The 19215-nt window shown below is 33.5% G+C and overlaps 1 protein-coding gene across 1 annotated transcript in view; it reads right to left on the bottom strand.

Annotated features, from left to right (window-relative positions):
* The window catches only part of LOC111085093 (26S proteasome non-ATPase regulatory subunit 1-like), a 64270-nt gene that overhangs the window by 26094 nt on the left and 18961 nt on the right, over positions 1-19215 (bottom strand). Inside the window, exons 2-4 of the mRNA XM_022382258.1 lie at positions 11889-12005; positions 9931-10033; positions 7870-8039 (exon numbers count right to left, since the gene is read on the bottom strand). Coding sequence (XP_022237966.1) covers positions 7870-8039; positions 9931-10033; positions 11889-12005 — 390 coding nt within the window. The remainder of the gene's footprint in view (positions 1-7869; positions 8040-9930; positions 10034-11888; positions 12006-19215) is intronic.

The raw sequence follows: 19215 nt of genomic DNA, 5'->3' as shown, positions 1-19215 counted from the left end.
CTAAGATAACCTTTCATTAATCATGAATTTACATAACTTCCGTCCAGAGGACGGGTACTCCAGCTACTTAATGATAACATCACATTAATAGAAAAATGTGGTATCTATAAGATCTCGTGTAACTATGGTCTATCGTATGTTGGTCAACATGTAGAAATTTCAAACTTTTAGACTGAATGAACATAAATCAGCTATAGTAAAACGGAAGATTAATGAATCGGGTTAACTGAAAATACAGTAATTTTCTGTCTGAGTGTTAATTGGAACAATGTCAAATTGACCAAATATAATATTTTTGAATAATAAGTACGAACTAAATAGAATCACTTAGAAATATGTATATAGTGTACGAAAAGTCTAGAACCATAGGCACTTCAAAGAGTTTTACAGAATGTATTCCACATTCTTCCTTGTAATCCGAAAAAAAAGTGGTTTAACAGCAGGATTAACTCGACCTTCTCATACTTTGACAGCGCCATGATCAGTCACAAATCTGAAATTAAGAAAGGTTTCAAATCACCTGTGGTTCTAGACTTTTTCGGACACCCTGTATAAGAGGTTTAAGTCAATTTTAAATACAGATACGGAACCTGGGGTTACAGAAATTTATATTTGGAAACCTATATTAAAAGAAAGATAAATAGGTGGTAGCACAGTTTATGATAATTGATTGGTCGAAGTTTCATAAACAGTACAACAGGGTTCACTGCTGTCTCCATCCTGATGATGATGGGTCTGTGAACCATCGAAATATGTAACAATTTATAGATAAGGCACGGTGCCTTTAATAAAGATATCTCCTTCAACAATAATCGCCACGATTGCAGGTGTTGGACGTAGCATACGATGTGATGTGCTGATTATAATTCACAATTTCCAAATTGGACAAAAATATACCGAGTTAGGACTGGCCATATCATCAGTAGAAACCCTAAAGTTATTCTTGCTGTGTAGCTGATGGGTCCAATACGTGAGACTTCTTTTCTCTCGCCCGTCTTTGCATTTGTTTTCACACCATAACCCAACAGATCTTCATCAGATAGCTCCAAGCTCCACTGACCGTGACTGGAACTTGCTACTCTTCGACATATCATCAATCATCATTATTCCCTCCGTTACCTACATGTACAAAAATGGCTTTCAACCTGCGCAGCCGCTGAGGATGCGATGACAGCCCTCACTGAGGCAAATCCATCTACCAAACCTAAACATGTTGTGGCGGCACTCAAAAATAGTTTTGGTACTGACAAGGACAGTAGTGATAGTAGTATGAAGATTTCTACCAGATCAGAAAATCAAGAATAAGGTATCAAACTTCAAACAGATAACGAAGAAAGGTCGTAAAATTTGAAATGAGAATCCGAAAAGAAATAATAAATTTGTGTGTATGACCGTTTCTGGTAAGGTGGTACAGCCACTTCGAAACCCTGTGTGTGTGACCGTTTCTGGTAAGGTGGTACAGCCACTTCGAAACCCCGTGTGTATGACCGTTTCTGGTAAGGTGGTACAGCCACTTCGAAACCCTGTGTAACTCGTAACTCCCAACTGAAAGATGTTACTATAAAATAGATTGCATATTTCGATACATCTGATTCCCAACACCTCCACGAAACAATTACCGGCATTTATAATTTCTCGCCCCCACACCCAAAAACACTAGTTGAAAGAGAGTCATCGTGTGTTAAAGTATTATGTAAATGTTAACGTTGTCTTATTGAGTTGTTTTAATAAAAACAATTTCATAAGCGGATTCATTACAGAAAGATAAAATCAAGTCGATTTTACGTTCCAAAAAAAAAAAATTAACCTGGATATACATTCTTAACAAATGTCTCAACAAGCAAACATTGAAATATATAATTATTAGCACTTAAAACAAATTGGAAAAGTCCTTATGGGCAAGCTTTTCAGCTGGAAAAAATCTTGTGTTGAAACGTGCCAGAATTAGTGGTAAAAATGACAGAAACTTGGGAAGATTTCCAAATCTATACACAGATCCTACGCAGCTTTGGAAAAACCAAAGTTTGTTTACGTTAACGCTTACACTGTTGAAACAGAAGACAACAGTTAAATCACCAAACTCTCAATGCGTGCTTTTAGTTCAACAAACTACTCATCTGAACACACCACTACCCCGTACAACACAGTTGAAGTCAATAGAGGCTTGACTTATGGCCAGTATAACCATACCATACAGCAAGCAGTCTCCTCTGATGTTGTCATCAGTAGCCAGAGGACAGCTTTAGAACGACTTCCGCCAAGAATTGGAATAGAAAATTTCTCCCAAGAGCGTCTTTTATGCTCTAGCTATCACAGCTGTCACACTACACATACAAGTAAAAACAGCTGCAAATACACGAAAGAAAGAAACGCTAAAAGTTGTAGAACAAAAATGCCATTAACCGATTTCTGCTTCTCGTTTACTTTCTAAATATTATAGCATCGAAATAAAATCACTGTTGAAACACTGTGTATGAGCAAATCATTCATGTTCTTTTCTCATGTTTAAGTATAATCAATGCAAACCATCTATTCCCATAAGGAAGAAGTAGACATTGATAATTGATTAGTTGCATACATGAATTTCTCTCTTACAACACGAAACATAAACAAACTGAAGTTTATATTTTTCAGTACGTTTTAGTTTAAGTTTGTTTTATTTTAATCAACATTTTTTGGTTTACAATGACGAGCTATATATACATATATTAGCGCTAAAAGAATATTTACAAAATGTTAATTAACCAACCATACCGTTGTTCATATTCGCAAGACATGATTATAACAATTAGAAGATTACAACATTTGAGTTGCTGCACATAAAAAATGAAGGAACGCTCGTTTTAGAAAGTAAAAAATTAAATTATGTCTACAAAAGCTCGACTCTATAGAAGGATCACAAATATAAACAGTAATATAAAAGTTAATTACAAACTAACTACTAAGAGGTTACTTGTAATACTAAACTAAGTTACTGTAAAAACACATGGGAATCCATGTGCTATATATTATGTGGGTCATCACACATTTTCGTATCATTATAAATAGTTTACCTATGCTCATTTTTATGTTTATGAAGCTATAGAAACGAGTAAAATAGAGATTAGGACCAAAGATCCCGCAAAAAAAAAAGAATTTTCTAGAAACACCCTACTACAAAACAATTTTTATGACTATGAATAATTCATTTTACAGAATATTTACAAAGTGTGAATTTCCACAAAATACACCCATTTACTACTTGATGTCTTAATGTCATACGTCTAACTACTATTTGATCTTTTGACTTCATACATCCAACTATTATTTGATGTCTTGACTTCATACACCTAAATACCTACTGCTTCACAACTTTTCTTCATCCACCTACAAGCTATTTTATAACTTCATACACACACACCCACTTACCTCAAAAGTTTACCTCATAGATTTATTCAATTCATGTTTCAACTTAACTCTTTTACCTATGTTATGAAATTACTTAATATATAGCGTAATTTGACCCATAGTTAGTAAGAAAATTATAAAACTTTTGCATTGAAAAAAAAATAGAAGCCTTGGTAAGACAGACTTTTTTTTTCATGTAATCATGTTTCTCACCTTAAAAATAAATATCTAAGAATATATACAAACTATATTTTAATTAAAGTTTTGAAATATATAATCATAACGATACTGAACAAAAAAAAAGGGCTCGATGTGTATTTAGAAATAGTTAGTTGTACTAACTGCTCTTATTCTAATGACATACCGAAGTTTAGTTTTTGAACTAAACTATACAGATTTCGGTGAAATTCTTCCATTAAAGGCTACAGTAATTCAATACCTCATCTGGAGGATGTGTTCAAACTAGGCATGACACTTAGTTTAGATCGAGCTCCCGTTTCCTTCGAGATGTCGTAAAACATCAGTGATAGAAGTAAGTTTGTTTCCTCGTGGGAAAATGAATTCCTAGTTTTCAATAGGAATACTTAGTGCTTTATGTACGTACACTTATGTCAAACTAAAAGAAGGATTCTTTTAGCTTACAAGGGCGCCATTTTTAATTATTCTGGTGTCGGAAATCACAATCTTATACAAACAAAATGTCTTTGTTTTCACTATAAATTATCTATGCTTTGCATAATCTTGCCAATACACAGTATTTTCAAAATACAAAAAAGAAAAATAATTATTGTGATGATATTTCGCTTTTCACGGTTAAATATACTTATTCATACTTGTATGCGGATAATATATTAGTTACAATTCGCATGCCCCAAAGAAGTCAAATTACAATATTTACTAAAATGTCATTCTGTCTAAATGCCTCCCCTCATCTTAATTCCTGTGGGTGTAACGTGAACCATATGAATGTATTTCTAATTCCTGTGGCTGTAACGTGAACCATATGAATGTATTACTAATTCCTGTGGCTGTAATGTGAGCCGTATGAATGTATTTCTAATTCCTGTGGCTGTAACGTGAACCATATGAATGTATTTCTAATTCCTGTGGCTGTAACGTGAACCATATGAATGTATTTCTAATTCCTGTAGCTGTAACGTGAACCATATGAATGTAACGGGAGTTAGAAATACATTCATACGGCTCACATTACAGCTACAGGAATTAGAAATACATTCATACGGCTCACATTACAGCCACAGGAATTAGAAATACATTCATATGGTTCACGTTACAGCTACAGGAATTAGAAAGGCTGTAATGTGAGCCGTATGAATGCATTTTTCTGGTCATGTAAGTTTGTGACGTTCAAGCAAAACGTAAGTTACTGTTAGACATCATTTTCCTGATAATGTCATAAGCTGAAGATTGTTGAAATGAGCGTCCTCCGTCTCGTGGTTTCGTCAACGATTCAAGTTTCGTGAATTCTGATAAAATTTAATCTGAAGATATTTCAATGTTCAGAATCAAGAACCACTTTGGAGACAACTTTATTTTCATAACATAATATACACATCGACCGGCATTTTCTTTTTGCACTATGTCGCAATTTTGGTTAATAGTAGCTCATTGCAAAGTAGTAAGTGCTGATAATATACGCCCCATGTATAAAAAGTCACTGTCTAACCATCAGAAACACTTAAACAATAAAATCTGGTAATGTTAAAAAGCATTGTTAACTGTGACTGACTTCTGTCTTGAAGAACACGCTTTGTTCCACAGATGACAATGGATCTACCAAAGTAAGTAGGCAAACCTCTTCACTAAGTACATGATGCCTAAGATATTTTAAAAATCCAAACTTTCCTACGTTATATAGTCTGTGGATGTCCCAGTGGGATAAAATATGACGATTCATAAGTTAATAAACCAACACACCCTGACCTGGCCGGTAGAAATTAATTTATAAAGTATCACCTTCACACAATTAACTTTATTTCAATATAATGCTGTCGGAAACAATCTTTCAGCTTCAAAATTTGTTTGGCACCCAAGTATGTTTAGGATTTTTATTTAAAAATGTCCTAGGACACCCGAAGAAAAAACAAAAGGAAATACTCAATAGTCGTGGCATTTGACATTCTTTCAAACATGATTAAAGTAAATTAATCTAAGAGACATTTTTTCCCCTTTTATTAGCTATACTTTTGTGCGCCAGCAATACCAAATGTGGGGCGCGCTTATACACGATTCAATTCTATTATTCACCAGGATCGCTACCAGCCTACCCTCATATTGAAATTCTTTTAGGCAGAATTAGAGTAAATTAATCTACGAGACCTTGGGTGTGGTCAAATACATCGATCGAAATGGTTTGACCCCCTAAGTCCAAAACAATAATTAGATCACAAATCGGTCATGGAAGGACGGAGCTATGAGCTAAAACTTGGTATTTGAAAAAAATAAATAAAACATCTCAGAGCCTTCTATGATCCGCTATGCCATGGCTAAAAAGTTAAGAATTTGTAACGATATCACACGTACTAGAAACACACAATTAACTCTTGCAATCTTAAAACTTATAATACTAAAACTTTAGATCATGAAAGAATTTGTTTGATTTGGTTTGTTATGAGTTTTGCTCAAAGCCATTCGAAAGCTACCAGCCGTCCCTACTTTAGCAGTAATAGACAAAAGGAAAGGCAGCTAGTCAACACCACCCACAGCCAACTCTTAAGCTACTCTTTTACCGACGAATAGTGAGATTTGGCCATCACATTATAGCGTCCCCACTTCTGAAAGGGCGAGCATGTTCGGTGACGGGGATTCGAATCTCCAACGCGCGGATTGCGAGTCGAGTCCCCTAACCATCAGGCCATGCCAGGCCTATTATGCAAGAAATAGTAAAAAAGTAAATTTCGATTATACTCTTAATTCGCTATTAATTTAACCTGCGAAGTTTTATTTTTATATTTCAAATAACTTGTTTCGGAAAAGTAAAACTAAACGCGAAGTCTTCTTAACTGATATAAACGATACAAAAACCATTTACCATAAGAAATGTACTAAAAACATTTAAATTATTGTACAACACGAACTTTCTTTCGAAGTCAGTAACCTTTGGTATAAGAAACAATAGCATTAGAGTATATAACGCACAGTGAATTAATGAAAATGATCATTTTTAACATTCTCCTGTGAACGTTTTTGAACGGTTCTATTGATGTTCAAGATCTTCTCACGATCAGATCACCGTGAAGTTCGCCTCATCTTTATGTAGCACCAGGAGTGCTTGGCACAGAGAACTGATGGAAGCAATAGGTCTATCTAGTTGCCTTGCTACGAACAGATCGGAAGTTCACACATCAGTATCCGGTATTACCACAACATCTTAGTAAGTTCGATAGCGAACTTTTCGTGCATGGAGGAAAATTGATCATTTATAAAGTGTGTGAGAACATTACTCAAGAACTAATAAAGAATTCATAACTTATGGAAATTCAATATTAGAAATATACATATGTTTGTGTGTCTTGAAACTACATGGACTAAACAATCGTCAAAAAATGGAATTACTTTTAGAATAATGTAGTGAAATCCGAAGAAAATGTGGAAACAAGTTATATATTTGTTCTTCTCGCTGTTTATATTCAAGTCCAGTCTTTAAGCAAATTTTATACAAAAACTAAGAGAACGGTGTTCTGTTACATTAAAAAAACATCATCCTTCCTCTTGTGTCACAATATAAAGTGAAAATATCTTATGGTTAAAAAAAACACTAATAAATACCATATATGTGAAGAATACCTAAAATTAATAACAGTGCAAACGCTTCATTCATATAATTTGATTCTTAAATTTAGTTATTTACATTCGTACAATTATAATTACTGACATTCTGGCTCTTACGTTTTTTCCACTGACTCCTCTATCTATAGATAAGCTGGAAACGGATAAGTAACAACTATGAACATGATCCTTCAATAAAAAAGACGATACGAAAATGATTTGAATTTGAAAATGACTAAGGTCAACTTTTGCAATAATTTAAGTACCAAAAAAAAAGTAATGGATTTCTTAATAGAAAAGGAAAAACTGTTCTACTTTAATAGAAAAAAATCTTACAGAGTTGTGATGAATTCTGTTGAAGATCCACAAATATAGAATTCTGCTAGTCTTTCAAATAGACGTTGCTGAATTTAAATAACCGGCTGATTGAGAGGCTATCTAATGTATGGAGAAACTTCACATATGTAACTGTAGAAATATTGTTTAAACGGTGAATTACTTGCAACAGGATTTTTCTGTGCTCCTTTTCGAACGATTGAGAGTATTTTCAATACCTCTTTAACTGTGTGTTAACGGGGTTTTTATTTCTTTTTCTCTCTCATATTATAAATTTTCTTTTATGTGTGTATATGAAAGTTAATGTAATACCACACCATGATATAGTCAATAACTAACAAGAACGAGTAATGGTACCTTGAGGTCGACGTTGAGTCCAATTAAGCCAGTGGGCTTGAGCGCCAACGAGATGAAGTGGGACAATGGAAACCAATACCAGTACTGGGTAAAGATCAACATCCCAACCACTGCTTCCATGTTGGTGTGGCCAGTTCCAGACAGCAAGCTTATACTTACGTTACGTCCACCTGTTCAACAAAATAAATTCGAAACTATGTGATTTTAGCTACCGAAGTTATGTAAAAATATATATATATATATATCATATAAAACTATGAAAAAACTTGAATCCCTTATGTTCCAAAATGTTCTTTATTATGCTGATTTCGTAGCATGGCTTTCAAAGTTCAAGGGTGCCACGAGTAAAAGCAAAGAAGAATATGTTATAATATCTCAACCACACTATATCTGCCATATCCAGTGCCGACGAGACCTTTCACCTAATACCAGGGCTCATCAGGTCGTCATGGATACGACAGACATATTGATCTAGGCACTATATGTATCAATTTCCATGAACAACAACTGTTATGGTGTGAAACAGATTAAATAAGTAAATTTTAATTATTACCAGTTTTATTTAGGTGATTCACTAACCAGATTTTCACAGTAGGAATTACATTATTATTAATTTTAACAGCGATTATTTATTTAAGTTTATTACTAATATTATTTTGATTAACTTTCACTATCATTCACAAGAACTGGCGAATCAGTAAAAACCAAGTTGTATTTTTCTCACGACATCATAAAACATGTTTTTTATTTATTACAAGATTTTAATACCACATACACTATTATTCCTACGACAAGATGTCTTTGATAACATAAGGTAACAATTATCATCTTCAATGTTACCGAATATTAACCTTAACTATCCATAAAGCACGAAATGTAGAATTTTAAAATCTCTTAAGACACCCTATTGTCTATCGATAACATGGTATCTATATAAGATTCAGTGTCTGTGTCCTCTTAAACCGTTGGTCGCGCCGACTTCTAAGTGGTACCAAACCAATCCTCTAGGTCCGTAAGGCTTGCACAAAAGTAAAAGTTTTCCCACCACCCTTTGGGTAACCCGGGGATTTCCCGAAAAAAAAAACCCTTTTCCCAAACTGCTTGACTCGCCAACTTCTAAATTGCCCCCAGGTTTGCACAAATCTAAAACTTTTCATCCAACCCCTTTGGGAACCTGGATATTTCGCGAAAGCACTTTTACGGGGATTCCCTGAAAGCGGACTCCAAACTTGGCATTGATCTACATTAGATCATTTAAATAATTAGGCCTACTAATTACTGTTCGTAACTTGGCTAAAGAAATTAAATTTGCATTATAGCGGCCCTGTAGATGTGGGTCATAGGCTAGTTCTGCAAATAATCATATATAAATATTACTATTTTCAGTTAGTTTTTCCTGTTATATAAAGATCACTATGCCTGGCTAACACGAAACTGAGAAGTTATGTAGGCGGTCACATAGAATTCACCATATTCTATTATCTTTTAGTATCGTGTTTTTAAGATATTCTGTTGTCGTTCATATGATGACTATCGTATCCAGCTAATATTTTTTTAAAATGTTATTTGGAGAAACTTTGAAAAAGTTCCAACCGGTTGCCAAAGAAGAGTATTTTACTGCTTATATATAATTAATTCTTATAGTTGAACCACTTTAGACGCTCACTTGCCTTTTTCAAACATACTAAACGAGTTGCAAGGGAAAAAAGGTCAGATGATGTGGAAAGAAAACAGAAGATTACGATACTTGTAACCCCGTGGCTGATATACTTAACATACACGCAACAACACGTTATTTACCATGCATTCAATGTTCTCACGTTGTTTTAATATGTCAAAAACATTTTTTTTTACTTAAATATCCGAGGTTTACTTAGTTTGGTTCTTACATTTCAGAAATCTTATGTGCGTGTTTTTATATACATATTAGACGGCAATGCTGTTGAGATATAAAAAAAAAAAAGCAACAAAAATGTGGGTTTCAAAAATTATGAGTTTCAATCCTAAATACAAAATGTAACAAAAATAAAAGACCAGATACTAAAATTTTTAGTTTCTTACCTGCGTCAATAATACCCTGAGCTAAAATTGCGCCAAATTTTGCCATGACGTCATCGTGTTTGTCACTAATAACTTTACTGTATAGTTGCCGAAAGTCTTTAACCTGAAAAAGTATAAATGAGAGTGTATACTTCGATTACACCCTAAAAAGATATGGATATCATACACTTTGCAGTTGCCACGATCATTTAATCAGCACTTTGTTTGGACACACTAGAAAATATTTAAAGTAAACAAAAGTACAGCTCCTCTAATATACCTTGCACGCGTAACCGAAAATCTTAACATTTCTAAAATTCATCCATATTAAGTTTTCAAAACAAAATGAACATTTTCTACTTGCTTAGAGGAACATACTAATTTAACTCATGGGTATGCAGCACGTGCGCACGACGCTACCTACATTGATTATATTTGTAAAACTTCTGTTCTGTTCACAAAATACTTTCTATACCAGTAACGTAGCATAGATGATGAAAAGTAGATGCTTGCTGTAAACAAAATGTAGGGGGAAAAACTGTGTACCAATATAGTCTGATAAACTCATTGTTTTATACTATATGTGTCAATTAATTATAGAACTGTAAGGTCAATATTATTTTCCAAAGCAGCATTTCTGCTTTAATTATAAAATATGTAAAATACATAACATTAGATCAAACATATCTACAGCAGAATCCTTTCACGTTGGAATAATTATCACTGTTCAAATTTATGAAGACGACTCGTGTAAAGTGACTGCCAAATCGGATGTAATTTATGTTGCACATGTTCAATGTCAAATTACAACAGAGGCGTCTGAAGGTCATCCGAAAGATTAGAGTCTTGTTTGTTAAACGAATACATATAACTATGAAACTTTTTTTTTCTATACTAAGTTTAATTTACCAAATTATAGTTTGCTTTAGGACCATGCGGATAGCAAACATATTCTATAGTTGAATTAACAAAGTACGGGAAAAATTCATATTTTTACATAAAAGTCAACTCGTAGTTTTTATTGCTCCCATATGAACATAAGTTTAGGTAACTGAAAACTAAAAACCATTCTGCTCATTACAAAAGCGAGTTTTTTTTTCAGTTTAAAGGACGCTGGAAAGTCATTTTTATTCACTTTGATAGTTTCTTAATTTTTGAAGTATTTAATATTTTGATATAAAACATCTGACAATTTAATCTGGAGTAAATTTAAAAAAAATAAGAATAAAAAGTACTTCTCTTATATAGACAAAAGGAAAGCAAAATAACGAACTGAATTCTCTTAAATAATTCATGTGGTAAATATTCATATACCAGTTTTATATGCGACGCTTAAAACACGAAAATACTTCTTAGATACTTGTAGAGACCTACAAAACACTTGCGGTCAAATCAGTATCTTTATTGCAACAGTACTTCTTTAAATACAGGATTTCTAAAATAATACAAAAAAATTCTAATCGGAGACACCGAAATATGCAAGTTCACTCTCTTAGGCCTAACATTAGTTAAGCCTTTATTAAGTACGGCCTACATTGGATATAGATAAATTGACACTCTAACTTGTGTACGTTTCTTTGCTTGAGTTTAATTAGGGTTAAACTTTAGTACTATCGATAAATAAACTTATAATGTTATTCTACGACCAAATGTTAGACCTTTTTAAAAACTGTTATAAGCATTTAATATGTTGTTGTACAAAACATCTGCTAAAGTATATTTACAACTGCCTTTTGTTTATATGCGTTGAAATAAGTGTGCGCGCATGCGTATTTAGATAGTAAGGAATTTCGTGCTACTTTCAATAATAATAACAACTGCTCTCTAAGCATGCTGTTAAAACTCTCAGATTATGATATTAATTACTCTTAATAATCACAGTAGTTTGTTGACTGAATCACTAGAGAAAGGCTACACAAAGAAACTGCCATATAAAAACTATAAAGAACACGATGTCTAGCCAAACACTTTAAACTTACCTTGGGGCAAGTAACTTCAGTCTGCTGAATCAAAATAAGAGAGGAGGCGATAAGCGCTCCCTGGCGAACATAGTTAACGGGATCATTGGTCATCGGTTCCAAAAGAGCAATAGCTTCCTGTAAAAGCAATGGTTTGATAAGTTGTAAAACTAAAAAAAACAAAATTCAACTAAGTTCATTTATAAAACACAACAAAGATCAATTCTTACCGTTGCGAAATTTAACAACGAGTCTTTGAATCAACCGAACCAACTGTGTGATTTCTGGCAGCAAAGTAGGGTTCATGAGATTCATAAATCCGAAAAGTTGTAATAAAATATAGGGATTTGTGGTCTTGATATGAGGAGTCTTTTTTGCTGTTGCTTTTTCTACTTTTGCCGCTCTGTCCAAGGTCGGCCGCCCAGTGGCTCAGCGGCATATCTGCGGACTTACAACGCTATAAACCGGTTTTCGATACCCGTGGTACCCAGAGCACAGATATTTAATGTAGACAGTTTTGTGCTGAACTACAAGCAAAATCTGTCCTAGGTTGTACACGTTTTCCGACGATTCAGTAAACAAACACGGTTTCATGGTAAACGTGCTACTTTTCGGTTGTTCAGTAAACAAACAGTTTCATGGTAAACGTGCTACTTTTCGGTTGTTCAGTAAATAAACACGGTTTCATGGTAAATAAACGTGCTACTTTTCGGTTGTTCAGTAAATAAACACGGTTTCATGGTAAACGTGCTACTTTTCGGCTGTTCAGTAAACAAACACGGTTTCATGGTAAACGTGTTACTTTTCGGTTGTTCAGTAAACAAACACGATTTCATGGTAAACGTGCTACTTTTCGGCTGTTCAGTAAACAAACACGGTTTCATGGTAAACGTGTTACTTTTCGGCTGTTCAGTAAACAAACACGGTTTCATGGTAAACGTGTTACTTTTCGGCTGTTCAGTAAACAAACACGGTTTCATGGTAAACGTGCTACTTTTCGGCTGTTTTATTAGCAACAACGGAAATTCTTCTCTGGCCTCTTTTAGGGCTTGCTATTTCTGCAACTGGTCATGATCGTATCCACGTCTGCTGCACTTCTAGCACATCGAGTATTTTGTTACCTTACACTTGCAAGTAAGCTTTGAATGTGATACTTCTGAAACCTGTCCTCCGAGCTATGTGCAGTCTGGACAGGAAATCTGTTGGTTGTCCTTACAATTCCCGATTATTACTGATTTTGCGAGAATTTCTATAGATATTGTATTACAATAATACCATGACCTCAGACAAATTGCAGTAAAATATTTCTCCATCTACCGAAAAAAAAAGAAGAAAATCACCATCTTCTTCCAATTCTTTTCAGTTTTGCGGTTGACTAACAGCGTTGGATTACTCACAATATGATGTATATTCTGTAACGTTGCAGAAGTGTTGAGAAAATACTGGATGTGTGTCTTCAGGAGGCAGAATATCTATCGTTCAATAGTCTGGTTGACTCAGGAGTTCGTTTTTAAAAAACAAAGTACCGATTTTGTGAATATAATTAAAGGCAGGAAAATACATTATAATCGTACTAATTAATGTTAAAATTGTGAATATTATAAAAACGAACATTAAAAGCACAGGGTGGGCCACACACACTACGGTAACTTGTTTTATATATTATGAGCACTATTTATTAGCGTCTATACATATGAAGTTGCCTGATAATCCAGAAACATTTGCTTGTTTTAGCATAAAGCTGTACAATGGGCTACCTTCACTGAGTAGGCAGCGTGAATCGAACTCCGAATTATTTCTTTATAAACACTCAAGCTTACAATTGAGACAACGAAGGGTTAATTTAGGAAGAAAAAAAATCCCCATAAACCAAGAAAAGATAATTATATTAAAATAGCTCGATTGTGGTATCCTACATTATCTGATGAACCACCTATCAGAACTATCAGATGATTCATTGTGATATCCTACATTATCTGATGAACCACCTATCAGAGCTTTCAGATGATTCACTGTGGTATCCTACATTATCTGATGAACCACCTATCAGAACTATCAGATGATTCATTGTGATATCCTACATTATCTGATGAACCACCTATCAGAGCTTTCAGACGATTCATTGTGAATCTTACATTATCTGATGAACGACCTATCAGAACTATCAGATGATTCATTGTGGTATCCTACATTCTCTGATGAACCACCTATCAGATCTATCACGTGATTCATTGTGGTATCCTACATTATCTGATGAACCACCTATCAGAGCTTTCAGATGATTCACTGTGGTATCCTACATTCTCTGATGAACCACCTATCAGAGCTTTCAGATGATTCACTGTGGTTTCCTACATTATCTGATGAACACCTATCAGAGCTTTCAGATGATTCACTGTGGTATCCTACATTATCTGATGAACCACCTACCAGAGCTTTCAGATGATTCACTGTGGTATCCTACATGCTCTGATGAACCACCTACCAGAGCTATCAGATGATTCACTGTGGTATCCTACATGCTCTGATGAACCACCTACCAGAGCTATCAGATGATTCGTTAGGAAAGAAAGCTATGTCCTTCATACACATTAGTTCACTATGAAAGTACATGAAACACTTTTACACGAGACAGCAGATGTTATCAGTCCAAAATGTTGTAGAATCGACACCATCTGCTGTCATTCAGAACTAAAAATGCAAGAACTACTAGGCATCATACATGTTTAAAACATAAATATAACAGAAGAAAACACAATTAATAAAAATAACTAAAAGGTTGCAAAGTCATATATACGAGAATATTTAAATAAATACACTAAAACATGTGGTCAGTAGTACGAATCAAATCCTGAACAATTACAGCCATATTTTGCCCAATCACCATTCCTCATAACTCTTTACCCACGTCATTCCTCTCCTTCGAGGTATGTTTTATATCTTAAAATACTACCATTTTCATTACTAACAATTTACCTCCTTCCTCAGGACTTAAACCTATCTATTATCGTAATAAATTACCAAATCAATTTTTCTACTTACAAATAACACTGCCGCTCCTTTATATACAACTGAATGTTTGATATCTAAAACCTTATTGTTAGTTTATCTAATTTCACAAGCATAATATACTTGTGGGAATTTTTATGTATACAAGTATTTTCCCGAATAAAATATCCATACATATTTTTAAATTACATGCATACTGTGTACATGTAACGTAATATAATGAAACCAATATGACGAGATGCTAAAAAAAGTTTTGGCACCTTTTCTCTTTGTCTTTGTAAGTTAACGATTATCTTAATTAAGTTAGCTAAAGCACTATTCATTGATTAAAAACCATAAAGTATTAATTGAGCTACATTATAAAATGATTGTACGCAAAACACGTGATTCCTCCGAACATCATCTGAAGACAAGCAGTGTATTTCTCTCAGCACATGATGGTTAACACTACTGAGTTGACCCCGGATATGAGAAAAACAATTAAGGAATACAATAATGGAATTGGATATCAAGGTTACCAAAGAAATTTGGAGTACCCAAATCCACTGTCAGAGGAATAATCAAGAAACGTCAGAAGATTATTTAACTGAAACGAAGATGAAAAGTGGACCTAACAGGAACATATCGACTGTAGCATTTAGGAAAATAATTCGATCAGTTAGCAAGAACAACTCAGGATTTAAAGAAAGACTTCGCAATATCTGGAATACTAGTGATTAAAACAATTCTACACAGACATCTAAATAAGGTTGAATGCACGTAGATCTCGATGTAAACAATATTTGACAACTTATAAAAAGAAACGTCTTTGATATGCCAAGAAGTATACAGGGAAATCTGATGAAATTTTCAAGAAAATTCTTTGGTCTGATTAAAACAAAAATTAACTTTTCTCAAAAAATGAAACCCGATATGTTTAACGTGAAAGAAATATCAGCTCTCACCGAAAACCTACAGTTAAACAAGGTTCGATCATAATATTCGGGGAAAGAGGCTGTTTCAGAAGTTCATAGGATTCATGAGATCGAATGAATGCAGCCCCATAGGCTCATCTTTCAACAAGACAACGACCCAAAGCACACGGCTAAGTCAACTGTGAAATTTTTTAAAGGAAAAACAAAACAAAAGTTTCGGAATGGCCTTCAGTATCACCTAACATCAATCTGATCGAAATGGTTTGGATTGATCTAAAAATGACGGCAGCCAAGCATATAATATCGAATTTACTTGAACTGAAGGAGGTTTTTAGGATAGAATGGGCTCAGTTTTCACAAACAAGGTGTAATACTCTGGGTAAGATTATCAAAGACGTTTGGAAACTGTTATTAAAGCAAAAGGAGAACAAAAAATATTTTAACACACACAAGTACAACTTATGTATTTTGTTTGAAATAGGTCAAAGGCTACGAAACGTTTGCTCTAAGAAAGTCATTTAAATTATGTCTTTAGATAAGGGTGCCAATAGTTTTGTTTGCAACTGTACGTGATATTCTAGAAGTAGATTACATGTAATAAAAAAGGAGTAACATGAGTTGTACACGCTGTAAGACACTATAGTACACGTACAGTGGTCTACAGATTAGTTTATAAATGTAAAACATACTCGCTACATGGTGTTTTTGCATACGGAGTTTGTATTAAAATGATACCCGTGGTGTTGTGAACGTAGCCAATTCTCATGAGAACAAAAACTATTCTGCGAGAAATAGTTGAGATACTAAACGTTTCTTTTGAATTTCCTTTTCAGCACAACTGATTATTAGAGCATTCTGTAACTTGCACGTTACAGCCAACATTATACAATCCATAAAAATGTGTATCACGTTCTGTGTACTATAGGACCCTCAAGATTTCCTGCTTGTATATATGGAAGCTGTATAAGCTACAGACACAAATAACTTTTTGTAGTTGCAACTAGCATTGTATAAGTTCACTCGTCAATTCTACATATTTCATTTTAATGATTTACCATCTGAACTGTTATTTAAACTTCCTAGACGAAAATATTGAAAATATCATCAATAACTGGAACGAGTATGTTACACACGATCACAGAAAATAATAATATTCTGAAATAACCACCTCTGTAACAGTATAGTCTACGTGAAGTGTGCAAAAATTAAGAGTTTATTATGGTTTATGTAAACATACATCGTTAACCTTCTAAAAAAATAATCATTACGTTATTTATTACACACATCACAAGCAATCCTTAAGTCACTGTGACTGCTAATGGACTGTTCTGTGTGTTTGTCAAAGACTAGTGTAGATGTCAGATATCAAAGTAACTGAATACTTTTTCTTAGTTACCATTGATAGTAAAAATGTTTACTTTCTTATTACCGAGTTATCAAACATATATTTGTGGTCAATAGTATTTATGTATGCCCCTGTTGAGTTACGATAAAAGTTACATAATTCATTAATACTTGGTTTATATTCATAAAATGTAGCTTGGTTGTACAATTGAGGTATGCCAATACCATATCATAACCTACAACAATACCATTGTGTAGCCTTGGTATTTTTTCTAGAAGCCCCGTTGACAATTTTAAAGACTTACGTTGCATAATGTGAGATTAAACAGGCACTTAAGTACTAAAAAGGGGAATTACGAATAAACATAAAAGTAAGGAACAAATTACAGATACTTGTCTTAGGTAACAATAAGTTATATATGTTGGTCTTGAGAGTTTGCTAAGTCTATAGATATTTAGTCAATTTGCACACCAACCAAAATGGAACAACTTTTCAAGTCAATTATTTTCACCACATCACTGCCATTTGAAGACCTTTACTAAATAATATATATATATATTTATAAATGGGGGGATAGTCTGATCAACAAATATAAAGTTAATATCTTTTTGACTTTAGGAGTAAAAAAATTCAAAAATTTGTCTTTGAATAAATCATATTTTGACTTTCAAACAGCGCTACAAGTTTCAAAGGATTAGCTCTAACTTAGGTCACATTATTTCAGCTGATACTAACTACACATTTATACATAAATATGTTTGACACTTATACATCTGAATAAAACATGCGGGTAAAATTAGGAACTAATTTTGTACAAAATAAAATATATACTAAAAATTAACCTGAACTAAAAAAGAACTGATTTTGGTCATTGGTATTGAACTAGATTATATTTGTTGAAAAGATATATGGATCTCATGTCTTGGAAATGAGGGATCGATTTTTGTGACTTTTCATTTCTAGACAACATTAAAATCAAATTACAAAATCTATAAATACACGTATAGTATTTTATTTAAAGTTCCTTAATATTTTAATCTTCATTCTAAAAAGTGCGAACACTTAAACTGTTAATTCCATTAAATTCGATCAGCAGAACAAGCGATAAGAAATAATGCAGACGTACTTAAGTATGAAATATAGCTTCCACTTGTATCTAAAGAGCTACTGATTCAAAGCAAAATTACTTTAGAACCGATGATACAGAAAAACAGTCACTGACTGTTCTTTTTAAACAAGTAAAACAAAGGATTAACTAGTTTTTTTCCATGATTGATAATTGCATATTAAGCCTAAATATTTCATATCATCTGATTCAGAATTGTTTACAGGATTAATTGATGTATCTAAATAAATTTCAGATAAATGTCATTCTTATCATATTTACAACAGTTGACGTAGTGGTAGTTCTTCATAAACTATAAAATAGTATAAAGCTGATATGAAAATCAGAAACACTCTAAAAAACCATAATTCTGGCTGATATTAATTTTACGATGAGAAAATTAATAAATTAGGCAAATATTTCGATATGTTTTAAAGGTAAAACTAAATACAAACATTAAACTCATTGACTACAATTATCAAGACATGTGGTAATAAAGTTTTTCACTAAAAATCAAAAGTTTATAATACCTGTCAGTGAAAAGAAGCTTTTATAGCATACTCCTTTTATGTAAAATATTCAACAGATTGTGTAATACACGTCATACATACATACATACATACATACAACAAGAGTTATAGAAATACATAAATAAACTAGAAAATTACTTTCAAACTAAATCGCAGACCGAAACGTTTAGTGGACATTTTAGCCGGGATTTGATTAGATTATTTGAGCCTAATTGTCGATAGCCATCTCTAGTTTTGAGCTGTTAGACTAGAGGGAAGGCAGCTAGTCAACAGCGCCTGGACTATTTCAAACGAATTTGACCGTCACTGTTACAACTCACCCAGAATCGAACCCCGGACTTTAGCGTTATAAGCATTTAATCTTAACTCTGAACCAGTGGGGAACAAAAGAGACTGGGGCGTGTATGTAATTATAGATATATGAGGACGACTTGAATTCCATGTT

Source organism: Limulus polyphemus, unplaced genomic scaffold, assembly GCF_000517525.1.
Source record: "Limulus polyphemus unplaced genomic scaffold, Limulus_polyphemus-2.1.2 Scaffold234, whole genome shotgun sequence".
Lineage (NCBI taxonomy): Eukaryota > Metazoa > Arthropoda > Merostomata > Xiphosura > Limulidae > Limulus > Limulus polyphemus.
Note: the sequence above shows the minus strand (reverse complement) of the source record. Positions and strands in the feature narration are given on the sequence as shown.